This window comes from Aplysia californica, unplaced genomic scaffold (genome assembly GCF_000002075.1).
Source record: "Aplysia californica isolate F4 #8 unplaced genomic scaffold, AplCal3.0 scaffold00070, whole genome shotgun sequence".
NCBI classification, from domain to species: Eukaryota; Metazoa; Mollusca; class Gastropoda; order Aplysiida; family Aplysiidae; genus Aplysia; species Aplysia californica.
In genome coordinates, this window is record NW_004797340.1 from 1,214,822 (window position 1) to 1,233,186 (window position 18,365).

The 18,365-nt window shown below is 38.4% G+C and overlaps 1 protein-coding gene across 1 annotated transcript in view; it reads left to right on the forward strand.

Moving 5' to 3' along the window:
* The window catches only part of LOC101848575 (rab3 GTPase-activating protein catalytic subunit), a 13,362-nt gene extending 1,415 nt beyond the window's left edge, over positions 1–11,947 (forward strand). Inside the window, exon 2 of the mRNA XM_005093833.3 lies at positions 5,287–11,947. Within this exon, the coding sequence (XP_005093890.1) occupies positions 5,333–8,701 (3,369 nt within the window). The 5' untranslated portion in view covers positions 5,287–5,332 and the 3' untranslated portion in view covers positions 8,702–11,947. The remainder of the gene's footprint in view (positions 1–5,286) is intronic.
* The last annotated feature ends 6,418 nt before the right edge of the window (positions 11,948–18,365 follow it).

An 18,365-nucleotide genomic window follows, 5' to 3' on the forward strand; every position in this document is an offset into this window, starting at 1 on the left:
CCAAAGTAATAAAGACATCGAAAAAGTGATAGCAGAATTAGATTCTGCACTAAAAATCACGTGAAGATGCCAAGTTTCATTCATATATATATATATATGAGCAATTGCCAAAACGTGAGACTCTCTTGAGACTCAGTGGTGCAAAAAAAATTTTCTTACCAATTTGACTCTCTTTTCTGTCAGCAATTATGCAAATTTAGATGGCCAAAGTATGCAAGACAATTGAAAAATTTTGCAAAAATTATGCAAATTTTCGTAACACCATTCACGACATGTTTTGCCCTTTTTCAACAAGAATTTTCATGTTTCAGATCTATGTACAGAAGAATGAAAACGGAACATATCTGTATCAGTAGTCAGTCAGGAAAAAAAACAACAACCAAAAAATATAATCTCTAACTCTAACTTTCAGCAGTATGGAGGAAGAAAAATGTTATTTTAAAAAAAGACATCCGTACCTCTGATGCTAGCACATCACTAAAACCAGAGACACCTGGCAAACATGAAACATGATCAGCAGACATGAGAACAACTTTTGATGGATTGTTAGATTGAACATGCTCAAGGAATAAAAATCCCTTACAAGGGAAATAACCAACTTGTCACTTAAATGAGACTTATTACTGTGGTCACTTCCCTTTAATCACATGGCGAGGCGTTAAATTGTTTTGTGAAATTTTTAGAATTAAAAACGTGATAAAACGCGGGGAATAAAAAATTATGCAAATGTTGCAGACTTATATATATATAGATCTATATATGTGCGAAACAACTTTGCAAAGATTTGAATTCATCTACAACTGTCTTTATAGAATGGACATGTGTGTATCAACAAGGCATGTTTTTTAATTGAAACGAGCATAAGCATAACTAATTCATTTGCATAGTTTAAATTTTAAGTTTAATAACACTTATCTAGATGTTATTTATTAACCTGTTAGTTTAACATAAGATAAGATAATACTTTATTATCCCAGAGGGAAATTTTTCTGTTTCCCACTGTTACACGTTACAATTTGGTTAATTATGCATATCGTCGGCAGAGAATTCTAACCGTCTAACTCGAAATTTTCTCGAATTGCTTTTTTCCTTAAAATAGATCGACATAACGAATGGCTACGTCCTATTAAAATCTAGAACAATTTTGACAAACAAAAGTCTTGTTTTAAAGAGAAATTCTAACCGTATATTCCGACTGGCTTCCGTGACTGAAGAATTCTAACTGTCTAACTTGTTTAGGTAGTCCGCCATTGTGGATCACGGCGATAACGTTTTGCTCTAAAGGAGGCATTTGATTATAAATAAAATTCTTTTTTCCTGAAAATAGATCGACATGACGAATGGCTACGTCCTATTAAAATCTAGAACAATTTTGACAAGCAAAAGTCTTGTTTTAAAGAGAAATTCTAACCGTATATTCCGACTGGCTTCCGTGACTGAAGAATTCTAACCGTCTAACTCGTTTAGGTAGCCCGTCATTGTGGATCACGGCGATAACGTTTTGCTCTGAAGGAGGCGTTTGATTATAAATAAAATGTAAAATCAGAAAAGGCTGCTTTTGTTAAAGGGTTGGTTGACTGTGTTGAGCCTGTGGAGAAAAAGGAGAGAGAGAGAAAGCAGAAGATCGTGGTCCATGAAGTAGCCTACCATCTGCGAGTGAATGGGGCCAGAGTCAAAGAGTGCACGGCTTTCTTCTTAAGTCCTGTACTTTGTTACTAGTGTATTCATATTGTTCTCACATGTGGTTGGGTGTAGCAGAGGGTGAGGTTCCAGTTCAGAGAAAAAGGGTTAGGGAGGAGACTACAGAATGAAAGGTACTTAAACAGTTTCTTTGTGATCTGCCCAAGTTGCCATCTCGCTATTGCCGAAGGACTCCAGTAAGTTATACTTGGAACCTGTTTTCCAGAGCTTACAGGCAGTGTACCGCCGTTTGTATAAAGAAAAGTATGAGTGTGTGTGTGTGTGTGGGGGGGGGGATATGTGTATGTTATGTCTCAAATGAATTCGAAGGTGCTCTGACTGCAAATAAATTTGCTCCTTGTGTGGTCGATTTTTTGTCATCTGATTTGACTCCAAATCATTATATTCAGATGGATGTGGTTGTATCAGAACTGCAAAGTCACAATGAGTTCTGCACTGTTACATTTCAGCTCTGCCAAAGGTAAAACTGTAACATTAAAATTCCTAGAGAAGGGCTATACACAGATGGAGTTGGACAGTGTTCACAGCACATCTACTACCCAGCTGATTATGTCAGGCTAATGGAAGAAAGTAGGAAAGTGAAGCCATATTTGACTCATTGTATCTTTTCTGATTTCATCAAACTAACCAACCAGATGGTCAAATTAAATACAAACTGAGATTTGATGATGACTGGTCACATCTGCCTTTGAAGTGTGGCGAGTCCACAGACATTCTCCATAAAGACATGAAGGGACTGCCTCTGTACCAGGGTAGAAAGTTTATTCGTCCATAGAGAACTTTAATAACACATGCAAGAAATGAAGTCTGTTGTGCCATCTGACTACCACAAGTTCTATGACAATCTAGAACTGAGTACGTCACCAGTGCGCAAGTTAAAACCCACGGTTAAGTCTAATTTGATATGCAGTGTATTGTGTTTTGGTTTATGTAGTTTATTTTTTAGCTAACCAGAGCTTTAGCTTCATTGGGTAGAGCATTTTAAAGCATCTTAATGGTGCTTGGACAAGAGGATAATTCATTCCTGTTGACACTAGATGCTGCTATGGCATACCTCATCTTGATGACTTTCTATGTAAAATGTGTTATTTAATTAGGCCATACATTAGGTGGAGAAGCATTATATGGGGTTTACTTGAGCTTTAAAAAAATCATATTACTTCTAGAGTCTTCCAACCAAGTTAAACCATGTTTTTAGAGTTAGAAGCATTTCAGTTTCTCCCACTGGAGAACTGATGGGTCGCTTTTCAATCTTGCTCAACTTCGAGCCAAGACCAAAATCAACAAACCAAACAAGAATACGAGACCTTTTCTTTGCCGGTGATGCTGCTGTTGTCGCTCATAATGAATCAACCCTACAAATAATCCTGTGTTTAAGAAGATTGAGATGGCTGGGCCATGTCAAGAGAATGGACGACAACCGGATTCCGAAGCAATTTCTCTATGGACAACTTGCCCAGGGAAAGAGACCAAGGGGAAGGTCAAATTGAGGTACAAAGACATCTGAAAGAACAGATTACCTAAGCTTGGAGTAGATGTCAGCATCAGTGAAGAAATAACCGAGGACAGGAAAACATGGAGGAAAATGATAAATGAAAGAACTATTATGCTAGTGACTAGAGAGTAAGAGAGTAAGAGAGCAAGCACTGCGACAGAATCTGCACTTCAAACAGGAAAAAAGTAGCCATAAAAGAAGCTCCATGAAGACAATTCGTATATATACGGAAATTCTTCTCTGCCCCCCCTCACTCCCCTCTCTCTCTGTCTCTGTCTCTGTCTCTGTCTCTGTCTCTCTCTCTCTCTCTCTCTCTCTCTCTCTCTCTCTCTCTCTCTCTCTCTTGTAGCTAGACAAGAAACCAATCCTTCTCACAATTTCCTTGAGAATGGAGGATCAAATACTAGCTTTATAGTAAAAACTTAACGACGCACTTAATCTGTCGACAAGCCCATTGCCTAATTAGAATTATGTGGAAATAAAGTGCGACGTTCAGTTTTAGATATAATAACAGTATTATTGTTAGATTCTAGATCTACAGTACTATGTAGTACTAATTAAAACTTTTATAGTAGGTTTCCTATTGGATTGACTGCAGGTGTAGTCATTTCGAGTTGTTCGGTAACACTAACGTGTCACGATGACTGAGTTAGACATAACGAAGTGCGTGGCGTCCCCGCCGGGTTGGAGAATTCTAAACGAACATTTCGTTTGTCGACACTTGGACGGTTAGAAATCCAAAACTGAGCAGTCTATCCATATAACTCTGGTTTAGGACTTAAAATAATAAAATTTCGGCAATTTTGTTTTAAATACTTAAAAGTAGAGTCATGTATTCCAGTCTAGCGCATTTAAAGACAGTAAATCCCCATAAGAGCCTTTGAATTCAGTTTTTTGTCTCTCCTGTAAAATTTACGAAATCGGAGTTGGACGGTTAGAATTCTCCGCCGACGATATATATTTTCAAATGAGTGTATAATCAATCAAACAATTTAATCTTTATTTGTCATATTTTCTAATTCATCTCTTTGCAAACACAGATATTTGTATACATCCACATGTTCATATTTAACGGAATGAACATTTTTGTCTATTATTAAGTATTTGAGCTAAGCCATATATATTGGCCTATAAATTTTTCTATAATTATGCATGAGCATAATAATTATAATATTTGCATATAATTAACAGGGTATTGAGATTACTACTTTAATTCTTCTATTTTCTGTTTTGTTGCCCCAAAAAACAACTCATCAATTTTTAGCTCATTCAATTCATAAATGTGAAAGTTATTTTGTATATATTGATTTTCAATATTCTGGTGCTTTTTGCCCTTCTTCCTTCCTCTCTAGGGATTTTCTCAAAATACTTCACAATTTCACAATTTCCGGCACGTTCACAGCCATAACTTTTAATTTTTGGACCGATTTTGAAAAGATAAAAAGCATTTTACTTTTGGATTATTGATGTTTGTACTTGTACCAGTGTTGTTAATAGGTGGTTGGTAGTACCCATCTTTAAAAAAGCTGTGGTATTAGTACTGCTAACTTCAGGCTAACTGTTCTGCTTGCTTGCTTGTGCAGTGTGATGAAAGTGAAGGCTTAGTGGCTATGGTGGTGCCATGAAATAATACGGTGTCTACCTGCTCCTCATGAATTTATTCATTAGAATGCAAATGTCTGAGCTTTACCTGGAGCGCTGAAAATTTTTACTTAAACTACATTTTCAGTGCTTTTCCCCCTGCACAGAGGGAGCATTGATGTTCTTCTCATTACTCAAAGTCAAATTTATGTGACTGTTATTGTATTATAAATAAATTATTTTATATGTCCATCCGATGACTATTTTTATTTGTGTATGTGTGTGTGTGAGAGAGAGAGAGAGAGTGTGTGTATTTGTGTTGAAAAGTACATGTATTAACAGTGCTGTGGCAAATTTCTGTTTGTGGGGATTAGTTTTAATTATCTTCTCTTATTGATTATCGTGTTTCCCTTTACCCAGTGTCCCCTCTGCTGTTTTCCTATAAATCCCAGTGCTATGTGTTTTGTGAACTCAGATTTTAATGAATATTACACTAATTTACTTCTCAGGTTTCTTGCACATGCCCGGGCTATTGATCCTTCTGGCAACGTGAGTATGTCATTGAGTGGGGAAGATATGGACAACCCTCCACGACGCACGTCTTCAAAAGACTCCGCCATTGTTGATGATGAAGCAGATGTCTTTGAAATCACAGATTTCACAACAGCATCAGAATGGGAACGGTTCATCGCTCGACTGGAAGAAATCCTTCATGAATGGAAACTAGTCAATCATGAGCCACGTCCGCCTGCTATGAAAAATCAGTATGCAAATGGAACGTGGGCAGAGAAGACAGAAGAAGTTATCTTCGCTGACTTCAGGTTCATGTTTTCCTACCTTTATTTAACAACAACGGAAACTTCTTCTCAGGAAATTTCCAAAAGCAAGAGGGAAGATCAGGAGGAAGTAGATGAAGAGCATAAGACTCCAACGGTTTACCTTGATATTATGAACTTTGATAATGATTTCCCTTCTCGTGCTCATTACCTGTGCCGATGGTATGGCCTTCAGGAGTTCTTCACTCTCATCCCTGTTAGTGAAAAGCAAGTAATTGACAGTGAAAGTAGGGCAAAGCTGCTTCTCAGTTCAGCATCAGTGGCTTTTGGGAACTCAAACTGCAGCATTCCAGTCTTTATTCAGCTTCAGCAAAAATGGAGGAAGCTGTTTACTGGCACATCGTTAGTCAGAGGTGGGAGCATTGAATTTGAAATGTCTCACCTGAAACGACTCCCTCCTCAGTACTGCCACCTGGCAGGCCTTCTTGATGTGTTTAAGTCCAAATTGGGATGTGTTTATATATCAATGCCTACAGTCTCTGTTGCTGTGCGCTTTACATACAAGTTGCAGGATTGGATTGAAAGCGCATGGCCCCAGATGCCTCCTGACTTTTCTTCCTTCTGTGATGGAGAAGTAGGGTATGGGGATATAGATTTCCTTCCTTTTGGTGCCTGCACTGACCCAATTAGCGAGCTTCATCTCTCCTGCACATGGCCCTGCTTATCAGAAGACATGATTGTTGAGAACAGCATGTACTCTGACCTTGACCCTTTGCAGGCCCCGCAGTGGACGGTGCGGCTTCAGATGACGGAAGACCCACAGTGCTTGCTGGGAGTGTTTCTCCGAGATTTCCTGAAGCTCTGTGAGAGGCATGAAAGTACGGATGAAGTTCTGAAGAAAGTCATCGGCGACGGGGATGCGGAGAAGGACAAAGCTGCTTCAGACATTAGCAATGCCTTGCACAAATTGACTGAACCGGTCCCATCCTTGTCCTCCATTCCCTCTATCAGTAATGTCATGTCTTCTGCTTCTGCCAGAATAAAGTTCAAACCAGAGGATGCTCCCATACCTGACTCTCTCTTGGACAAAATTCTGTATTTCCTCTTCCCAGACGCAAAAATTCCTCGGAGTTCCACAGATCAGAAAATGAACAAGAACAAGCAGTCGTCGTCAACTTCCACTTCCTCCCTTTCGAGTCCAGTATCTGAGCATGAAAGTGACTTAGGAGAGGTCAAGGCTAATGGGGAAAAGATGGCCGAACTGAATGCCGAATTGGCCAAGCAGCTTAAATCTGCCCCTGTGGATAGCTTGACTCAGAGACTTGGTCTGGCCTTGTGTAAGGTGAACCATAGCTTTGGTGGGCTCTTGGGAGTAGCACATTTGTGGCAGGAGTTTATCCTGGAGATGAGGTTCAGATGGGAGAACAAACACTTTCTTAGTGATATCGAAAAGGGCGCCCCGAATATGGGCTCCTGTCTGCTGCACCAGAAACTTCAGATGCTCAACTGTTGCATCGAGTGCAAGGTAAAGCGGGAGTCGGTGGGTTATGGCTATGGGCCTGACTCTGTCAACATTCATGACCAGTCTTTTGATTCCTCGTATGACGACAGGGACTCCAGTGCCAGGGCTAGCAAAGTGGCCAGCATTGTCAGCTCCAGCGATGATGATGAGGAATTCTTTGATGCCGATGATGACGAGGTAGCCAAAGCCTCAGCGCAGGGGGAGAAAAACTCTGAGGGCAAAACAAACAAAGGTGCTGAATCAGGGCAGACAGACATGAAGGGAAGTACTGAACCCTCTGAGGAAAGTCAGGGTAGAGATAGTGTGGTCAGTGCAGATGGACAGTTCCAGGATTCCATAACTCATCGACCTGTGGGCAGACTGGTACCAATGAAAAATGTGTTTCTATTGGCTACCGGGGAACAGTTGTATATCCCTGTAACACAGGAGCCATCGCCCATGACAGAAGACATGTTGGAAGAGCACGCAGAGGTGTTGGCCAAGCTGGGCACTTCTGCGGAGGGTTCTCAGATCCGGGCCCGTATGCAAAGTGCATGCTTGGTTTCAGATATGGAGTCTTTTAAAGCAGCAAACCCTGGATGTATTCTGGAAGATTTTGTACGTTGGTATTCACCTCGAGACTATGTGGTGGATGATGATGTTGAAGCAGAAGAAGAGGTGGAGATGGAGCAAGAACAGCAAAGTGCGGGTAGTGATACTCCTGCCACTGGGGAAAGGAAAGGCTCAGTGTCCTCCCCTGCCAAGCGTGGTCGTCTCAGCCAGAGAATGCAGATCCCGGGCAACATGTGGGTGGAGGCCTGGCAGAGTGCCAAGGCTGTCTCTGCTCGCCGGCAGAAGAGACTTTTTGACGACACCAAAGAAGCAGAGAAGGTTCTGCATTACCTTGCCTCGATGAAACCTGCAGAGGTGGTCTTACACCTTATGCCATGCGTGATCCACGCGGCAATCATCAAGCTGGTGGAAGAAGCGATAAACACATGTGTGCCTAACTCAAAGTCTATGATCGATACTCTTATCTCTCGAGCTGCTAAAGTCACCAGAAATTTTCCCTTAGACAAAAAGAAGTATGCTGAGCTACTTCGGCTCATTGAACTTGCAGAGACTGTGACAGCCCGAACGACATCACTTCGATCAAAGTTCACCAGTGACCATCTAGCCTCTCCAGAACAAGAGGGAAAGGAGGAGGAGATAGAGAGTTTTGTAAATAATCTTCTCACACAGTCGGAAGTAGCTGTGAAGGGCGGGGCATGTGGTCCTGCAGGGGCCATCATCCACAAGATGTTTATCACTGCGCAGAAGTCAAACAATATGATTCTCGACGACGAGGAGCAAGACGGGGAGGGTGGTGCAGCCCCCACACCCACCCCGACTATTTTGACTCTTGGTGAAGATCGCAGGAACAGACGTAAGAATTCCAACTTGAGTTTGCCATCGCCCTCTTCGGAATCAAAGTCAACAGCCTTGTCTGATTTCCCTGCCCCATGTGCCAGAGAGTACATCCTGCGAGCAATGGTGCCGCGGCCAGCTCCATACTCCAAGGTCCTTCCCCAGAGGATGTACTGCCTGCTCATGGAAAGCGATAACCGAATAGCTGGGGCCTTTACCTCGGACACTACTTTCCAGTAGCTCTCTCTAACAAGATTATGGTTATCTGCAATAGCGCATCATGTTTAAGTTTAAGAAATGACAACATGCCTCTTTACATTTTATTCCGTATTTGGATGACCAGGACTCTCTGTAGTAGGAATGGAAAAGTTTTGTTAGTTCATAAGTCATTATTGTTAAAATAGCTGAAAATGGTACAGGACTGAATGAGATTCTGCATTTGATAAAATTGCTTTTTTTAAATAGATTTCTTTTAAGTGCCGCCAAAGCAAATGTTTTGTCCTTTCAATAGCCATATTACACAACTTTGTATAGATGACAATGGATTTTAAATAATCCATCTTATGTCATCTGTAGCCCTTGTAAGAACTGGGTGTATGGTATGTGGAGTGTTTGTGACACTGCCGACAATATTTGAAAAAAATGTCTGTTCTAGCCTTTTTGCTTCATTTAGTCTACTGTTAGGACCGGAGGCACATGAAACTGTAATGTTATTATGAATAGTATATTTTTGCGTTCTTGTTGCCAAGGCAGTGCCGGTCAGGGGGAAGCATTGTTTGAAGTTGTGAAGTTTGTGTGCTGTAGAGCTGACTGTTTTCAACATTCAGTTTAAGGATGGAATTTTTGAAGTTTTTTTTTTTTTGGTGGGTTTTTTTTTGTGGAGCCCAGATTTGTTTTTAAGTTTTTTTCAGTGATATATGTTTTTGTTAACATCTGCAATTTTGTGATTACTTCCATGCAAGATATTGCTTATATTTTATAAGCTGTGTATTGCAGATCTCATCTGTGATGACAACGGTCCTGTACATTACAGCCTGTATACATTTGATCATAGTTGATTTGTTCTCATGAAAAACTGTACTATCTGGGTTATAAAATGCAGCCTTCCCTTAACACTAGTCTTTTATCTCATGCTCCATAGATAAAAAGTTGAGGAAATTAGCATTTTTATTTCTGTACTTCTGCTCTAGCTCAGTCAGACTTGAGAGAATTGTCAGCATTTTGCTTTGTCTACTGATAATGATCTGATATAATTGTAATGTAGAGACATAATTGTTCTCATTTCTCAACATGGATGTTATTTCAACAATGGTCTGACTAAGCTCACTTTGATTTAAGTGTCATGCAGCTCTTTAAGTTTCATGTAGTCTTCGGTGTTTTGGGTTATTTATGCATTTTTTTCCCCTTTTAGTTTAATGATAAGTCAGCATAATAATGGACATAATCACTTCTGGCATTCTACCAACGATGTGTACAATTCTCTCTGCTCATGATGTGGAAACTTGTAAGCTTATCACTTCTGATTATCTGTCGATAATGTGTAAACTTGTAATGGTTTATGAAAATCATTTCTGGGTCTCAGCTGATGATGTGTGAAACTGTACTGAGAAGGAAGCTTTCGTCTCATCTTCTTTTCATTCATATCACTCAGCTTTTTCCTTCTTTTAGCAGTGATTTCATTCTTTTGTCTTCATGTGTCAAAGACAATGGGCGACGAGATCACCACTGTAACTGTTAGGTCCTACTTCGTTTTTTTCCTTCTGCCATTTCTGTCTGTCTGTATTACTCTTTCCCTGCACTAAAAGACTGTTATTATATCGATGTGCTTCTCTTCGCTCTAATTGTTCATCTATTTTTCCAATTAAATCACTCAGGTTCTTGCTGATTTTGAAAATTTTATTATATTTAATTCATTTGAGAAACAAAATTGGTGATAGCTTCCCAAACAGTCATCTGAAGCAACTCATGTCTAATGTGTTAGGGTAACATTGTGGGCCATGGCCACCTTTGTGAGCTCCCTTGGCTCTCAAGCTGTTTGTGGACTGACCTCAGTGGTGTAATAGTAATTTAATAAATAGTTCAATAAATGTGCCGAATTTCCTCGAAAATCTGGAAATCCATATATTCGTGAAATTGTCCACAGTTTTCCAGACTTCAAGTCAATCATTTCAAGATTTTTTTTCCAATTCTTAATTATAAAAGTCTTTATACAAGATTATGTATTTAACAAATTGATCTTTAAATCTAAGGTTCCTGCTCATGGTTTTCCCTGAGAACTGTAACCTTCAGCTTTTTTTTGTTTTTTTGAAGTCAGTTGGCACCTCTGTATAGTTAGGCTCTTTGCGTTACTCACAAAAAAAAAAAAAGACTTTTGATTCCCAAGTGAGGTAGTTTGTTTTGTTTTGTTGGGTTTTTTTTTAAAGGGGGAGGGGGGGGGGGTGAATAGAGTATCTCTTCCATCTGTCTGTGGGGAAACTATCTCCTCAGCCTGTATTGTCCTTGACAGTAAGGGTTGAAGCTGCCCACCTCCAAAATGATTTTGATTGTTTTGGTGGAGGAGTAAAACAGTCTGTCAATTCCCTGGCATTATTTTACTCTTTTAAGTTGTTATTTCATTGTACAATTGGTATTGGGTACTTCACATCTAATCCGTTGTTCTCAACAGAACTAAAGTCTTCAATTGTGATTTGAAGTGCCATGCATCATGCAGCAACTTTGTCTTGGCAGACATTTGTCATGGAAATACCGGTAGTATCCAGTCATAGGCCTTTATTAGGCTACCGGTTTGCTGATTACATCACGTCCTACGATGATTGAAGAATTTTTTTCACACTATTCTGAAACACACTTTTTCTGCAAGGCACCGAGTACAATTTATATGCCATTGTTCAATGATTTTGTCAATTATTTGAGTTATGTTATAAATTTTATTTCCTGTACCATACCATTAATACCAACCGAGGGTGCAGTTGTGTGTTAACAAGAGATTTTGCACTTCCTGCCTTCGGGTTATTTTCTTATTTTCTTGTGCACTATGTGCGTCTATGGTACAAATGACATGTTGTACATACATAATTATGCTGTTTTTGCGCTTTGTTGCTTCCTTTTTGCATCTTTTTGTTTTGTTTTCTTGTCGAGTTTCTCTTGATTTTTATGGCTTCCCTGTCAAAAGATTGCTTTATACTTTTTTCCCTTTTTTGTGAAAATTTCCTTGATGAAATAAGACTTGTTATAACATTTAATCCTAACGTTGGTTAATGATTAATGTGTGAGATTTCTCTGGTTTCAGGCTTTTATTGTAAAGCAATTGATTGTTACGTTGAACTTGTATGTGTTTGTGCTTGTGTGCTCTTGTGTACGTGTGTGTAATTGTGTTATAGCATGTGTGTGTGTATAATATGTATAAAGAAGCTGATTCTATGTTTGTATGTCTGCATGCAAGATTGAAGAAAAAAAAAGCGAGAGAAAAGGGAGAAAGCTAATTCATCGAAAAAGAAGGGGGAACAAGTAAGAGAAAGAACAAATTACATTAAAAACCATATATAACAGGCTCAGTAATAACAGGGATCGGGTAATAGCAGGGATTTTTGAAATCTCTGGTTTTTCTTACTCTTTGTCTGTATTAAAACTTACCGGCAATAACAGGGCCTCTTCGGAGCCCAATCGGTTATAGCAGGGACAAAGGCTCATTAACAATGTGTAAAAAGTAAGAAAGAGAGTAACGCTGTGATGGAGCTAGCCCACACAAGCCACACCACTGCAAGCACACACAGCAGGTGAAGCAAGAGAGGGCTGCAGGGTGCTGCAGATTTCGATCTAGCCCTAAGCCTAGCTACACAGCGTAAGGTGTCATGCGCAGGGTACTTGTGGCAAGGGAAGCTACCCATGAATAAATACAGCTGGATTTGTCCACTAGTGCTTACTTCCCTTGCATTTCTGATGTAACAGGACTTTTTCTCTGGTCCCACCATCCCTGTTATATCAGGTTTCCATTGTAGTAGTACACACCAGCGGAAAAGAGAATGCAGTTTGATTGGATTCACTTTGGTTTTTCTTCCCTTTGATTTCTTGTGCCAGATCTATTTATTTCTATACGTCATACTCCTGTAGGCTCTCTAAGCGTGTACACAAGCTGCCCATGTGGCGTAATGGTAAACTCTTTGCTGTTGCTGTCAAAAGACACGAGTTCGATCTCTCTCTCTCTCTCTCTCTCTCTCTCTCTCTCTCTCTCTCTCTCTCTCTCTCTCTCTCTCTCTCTCTCTCTCTCTCTCCCTCTCTCTCTCTCTCTCTCTCTCTCTGTTTGTATGCTAAGATGTTGTTTCCCACTCAGCCTGGGTAAGCTATGGCAGGTAGGGTCGGAGCAGACAGCCCCCTCTGCGGGACTGCCGGATTTTCTTCAGTCTTGCCAGGATCTCGGTTCAGAATTAGAAAGATTGCTCAAATAGAAGAAAGCGAATCGGGGATGTTCTTTTCTTTTGGTTTACTGCTATTATTGTTGGTTTTATCCGTGTTTGGTTAAATTAAGTGGACGCTGCTGTAAAGTATGTTGATGTAGGTTATACAACTTTTACAATCATTTTATGTTCATGAAAATAGCACTCAAACTGTACCGCTGAATAAGTGCAATTTAAGATTTAGGTGCAGTTTCAGTGACATTGTGAATACATTATGTGCAGCTGTTGTGGTCGGATTGTCCAGGTAGGCGTCCTGATCTAACAATAGTCTGTTATTGTCCTTTGTGGACTAACAGTGTGTTTTCCATTACTTAATGTAAAGCACTTCAGTTCTTTCAAGTCAAAGTGATCCAGAGGAAATATAAAAATACCTCAAGCTTTAATGACTGGTCAGCCCAAAAGTTGAGGTCTGCGGAAGTTGTTATTTCTTTCTTTTTTTTTCCCTCCTTATTTTGTTTGTCCCGTTTGCCTTCGCTTTCTCATGGCTGTCCAAGTTTCAGGGATATTCTTTTCTTCTATTTGCTGCTGTTTGTGTTCTGCATTTGGACAAGCTACGGATCATAGCTTAAAAAGAAATGAAGGATTTTATGCAACTATATTATTGTCATTATGTTAGATTCAGATATGTTTACTCGCTTAACATGAAATTTATAAATATTATATATTACTGATATATATCGATGTTCAGTTGAAATGTCTACTTGGTGCTGTATTTTCATTCATGAAAAGGGGGTTATGAAATCCCCCCACCCCAACTATTAAAAGCAGTCTCAGAAAAGTATCTCTCGTACAACCCTCAACAACTTCTTTAGTTCTTGTTTTTGTTTTTTGTCAAAGATTAAGTGTGATGAGAAATGTTTTTTCTAGTAATTTTTTTTAACTGACTAATAATACATGTAGTAGAGGATGATGCCTGGTCTGTGTCCTTCACTGCCAGTGAAACAAACAGGGATTAATATTGAAATGAGGTTGGGCTTGTCCTGACACTTCAGGATTGTTGTAGACAGTAAGAAGTGGAAAAAGACAACTCTTTGTGAAAGTTGGTACATATTGAGTACATATTTTGTATGGTAAGGGTTGAGGTTTCTAGTATCTGAAGTTCAATGGTTTGGCTTTTTACCAACAGAGGATTATAGTTCGATTCCCAGGTGAATTTTTTCTATCTCGGTCTGTCTGCTGGGATGTTGCATCACAGTCAGTTTGTGTTGGACATGACAGGCAGGATTGGAGCAGCTTGCCACCTAAATGATTGAAATTGTGCTGATGGGGGTGTAAAATGTTTGCAATCATTGTGCTGAGTGAGTCTGAATTGAAGCCAATAGGATATTACTAAAGGTTCCTAATGGGCTTACTGGTGCTAATAGAAGTAAGTTTGGTGTTGAGTCAATTTGTTTGTATTCTTTGTAATGTATGGAGCCCAAAATGTTATTTTATGATTACTTATTTGTCACAGCACAGTGGAATCCAATGCTCGTCATTTTTTTTTTTTTCGCAATTGGAGTTGAAGGGGGTGGGATCTAATGCTAGAGGTAAAATTAGTGAGAAAATTCCCGCTAAAGTTTTGGCGACTTCCAAAGCTATATATTATAGTTTTCTTAGAAACTGCAAATGTACTTTTTTGTAAATGTCTTTGGTCAACTTTTTTCAGTAAAATCCTTAGAGGAATGTAATGTATTTTTTTAATGGACATAAAATGTGTTGATCCCGAAACAACAAAAAAACTAGATAAAAATTGCCTAAAACTCAACAGGCAGAAAAATGTTGGTTTCTTTGATTTCACTATTTTGATGAGCGCCTGATATTCACCAGGAAGCCACACATTTCTAAGGCTTTGTAACAAGACACATTTTTGTTTAACCCTATCCGTACATAGTGTTTTACTATTGTATCAATACGACGTTGGGAACTCTGTGCCACCACTTTCCAAAGCAGAAATTTACTGGTTAATCCAATCCTTATGCTTTGCATAGCAGTCTGTCAAAATTATTGTTTGAGAAATGCTGAAAGTTTCAAAGAGGTCTTCGCACTAGAAGTATTCTACGATGTGAAGAATACAACCCCGGGGGTACAAAATGGCCCCGGGGCATACAGGTAGGGTTAAAATATGAAGAACATTAGAAAAATCCGTCTAGACTAGTTTATTGAGGGTCTACATGCTGTAGAAGAAGAAAAAAAAACCTGAATTGTAGAAATAAAGAATCATTGGCTCCAGCACATTTAATAATCAAATACTTTTTAAAACAACAAAAAGATTTTAAGGATCCTGGCCCGTGATCTGAAGGCAGAAAATTAAAGGTCAAACATCCGAAAATCAATTTGTAACAAAGCCTTTCATATAGTTGGCCTATACAATGAACAGAATTTAGAAAAATGATTTTTATGCCTCATCATATAGGCCTAGGCCTACATCGTGTGTATGATCGTGTATGTTATGCTTACGTTTTGCTACAATTTTCATTATATGTGTGCTTCGACTTGGGACATGTTTTTTGCCGCTTCTTCCAGAATAATTATTGTGGACATTTGAATAAAAAGTTGTAGTTGTTTTTGGCTGTAGGCTGTAGGGGATGTAACATACCATACATACATTGATTTACACTATGGTCACTATTATTTTTATCGTAGTGTTTTCTTTGAACATGTTTTTTTTTTTTTGGTTGTTGTTTTGTTAATGTCTTTATGTATTTGTATGTGTTTTTTTGTGCATTTATTTGTTTTATTTGCTTCTTTATTAGGGCAAGTTTGTGAGAGGCATACAGGGTGTGTTTGAAATTTGTGCTGAATAATATTTTTTCTTTTGAACATCTGAAAGTAAAGAGCTGTTGGATGTTTTGCATGTCCTGCATTTTCATTCTAGATTTCTCTTCTTCAATTTGCTTCCATTTTGTGAAATTTGATAAACTGTTAAATGCATGGTGATTTTTGTCTGGAGATTTGATTGAAAAATATTATTTATTACGGCATTCTATTTCTAGCCTTTATGTCAATAAAAGTCATATTGGTCTACTCTGAATTTGTCTTGTGATTTGTTCTTTTTGGGTATTCTTTTTTTCTTTTGCCTTCTTGTAATGATAATGATGGTCTCTATGCTGTTCTTTATTTATTGTACTCATCTTGATTTGCTCACCTTTGATTAGTTTGAATTGACTAAATTTACTTAGCACAGTGTTAGTTCTCGCTAAAGGGGCAAAAAAGCTCTTGATAAACGAATTGAAATTTTTTCAATTGTCAACAGATTTTAAAGACAGTAATTCTGTCCCTGTCTTTTTATGCAAGAAAAATTATGAAATTATGCAAACTAAGCCCAAAAATGTGAAATCATGCGATTCTGTAAACTTTAACTAAGAATGATAAAGGAAAATAATCAGAAATTGTGCAAGAATGATCAAATTTTGCTAAATTATGCGGGGTGCATAAAACCACGGGGACAGGTAATTGATGGATACTCTGTTGTGGTTTTCTACTTCTTTATAATTTTCACAACTCTTACCATAATAGTTTTCCTGGTCAAATTTGTGGCACGGCGCTGTGGATTCAGGCCTCTGTTAATTTTTCTGGTGTGGAGTTAGTGGTTTCATCTTAAACTTAAAGCTTGTTCATTTGTCCCGCATTTGATGAAAAAATACCCATCTTTTTTTAAATAGAAGTCAAGATATTTCTGATTGAAGAAGGTGGGGGTCGCCTGATTTCAGAGGTAAAATTTATTGAAAAAAATGACCACTTAAGTTTGGTAACCTCCATAGCTTGAGAGTCCTTGGGGAAATGAAAAATTTATTTTTTTGTGTGCCTTTAATCAACTTTTTAAATAAAAATTCACCTAGAAACTTGTTTTTTAATAGATAAAAAAAAGTGATTGGTCAAAACACCAGAATTTGAAAAAATAATTCGAAACTGGCAAAAAATGCCATTTTCTTCGATTTCGTTATTTGGAGAGTTCCTGATTTCACCAAGATGTTTCACATATAGTGGCTGTTGTGCCAACTTTGCAGTACTGGTAGTAAACCACAGCTCAACATAGTGCTCAGCTGGTGAAATGAGGAAGACTAGAATCTAAGGTCTTGAACTGAACCTTTTTTGAGGAGTTCCTTTTTAGAGACTGTTTTCTTATGAGGTGTAAATCTCAAACTAAAACTAAACTACCTACTAAAGAGTAACCTGATTTATAAATGTTAAAAAAATGTATACATGTATTTATAAATATATATAAACCGGTATAAAAAATATATATAAATTCATGTACCATGTATACCTTCTTGATGATTGGGAGACGTCTATGGAAAGTCCTACATTTTTTAGGATTGAGCCTGAGTTTTTCGAGGTGAAAGGTAGAGGAACTCAGGTAAAGCTTCTCCTTGAAAGTATGGGTGGTTGGTGGGCACTCTGGTGAGGTCTGCTCCTTTTCTCTTAAATCAAACATCAATTATCCTTATAATCTTTCTTCTTTTCTTTGTACATTATGTTACTCTCTAATTACACCTCATCATATAGGCCTATGACTTATTTGTGTTGAAAGTGCTGTAAAACTCTTACTTGAATAAAAGCTAAAATTATTTGGGACTTTCAGTCTCCTAATGTATATGGAATCTCCATCTAATTTTTTAAAGAAGTAAAGCTCGCACATTTAGGCTATGAAAGCTTCTCACTTTGTTCTCTCATTTTCAGTTAGAAAAACAGAACCTGACTTACTTACTCTAACAGATACAAGGTCAGGTGCTATAATATTGTATCCTAAGTGATTGAAAAAAACTGTGATTTTTTTGTTGTGGTTGTCCAAGGGTGAGAAAAATGTAATGGTCTGTTCTGAATAATGTTAAACCAAAGTGATGCACCCGGTAAGGAAGATGCAGGGGAGGTAAACAAATCATACTCGGCAAATAAAAAATAAAAAATACGGTTACGGCCCTTGAATGTTCTGCCTGCTCGCAGACCAGTTTTCAAGTTTAAGTGGCGTTGTCAGTGCGAAGGCTATTGACGAATTAAATAACATTTAATTTAACCTTATCCGTGCGCCCTGGGGTAATTTTGTACCCCGGGGTTGTATTCTTCACATTTTAGAACACTTCTAGTACGAAGATGTCTTTGAAACTTTCAGTATTTCTCAAAAAATCATATTGACAGACTATGCAAAGCGTACGTGTCGGATTAACGAGTAAATTTCCACTTAGGAAAGTGATGGCACAGTGTTCCGCACGTCGTATGGACACGATAGTAAAATAGGGTTAAGGTACATGGGGAGGGAAAGAATTGGTTCTTATCGCTCGTTAAATGAAACATTACGTGTTGATCTATATACCTTTCCCCTTGTCGCTGACCAACATTTTAAATGTACTGAGACCGGTTCATTTATTTATTATTTTTGCATTGTTTTTGTTTTGTTGTTTGTTGTTGTGGGGGGGGGTTGTTTTGTTTTGTTTTGTTTTGGGTTTGTTTGGTTTTTTTTGTTTTGTTTT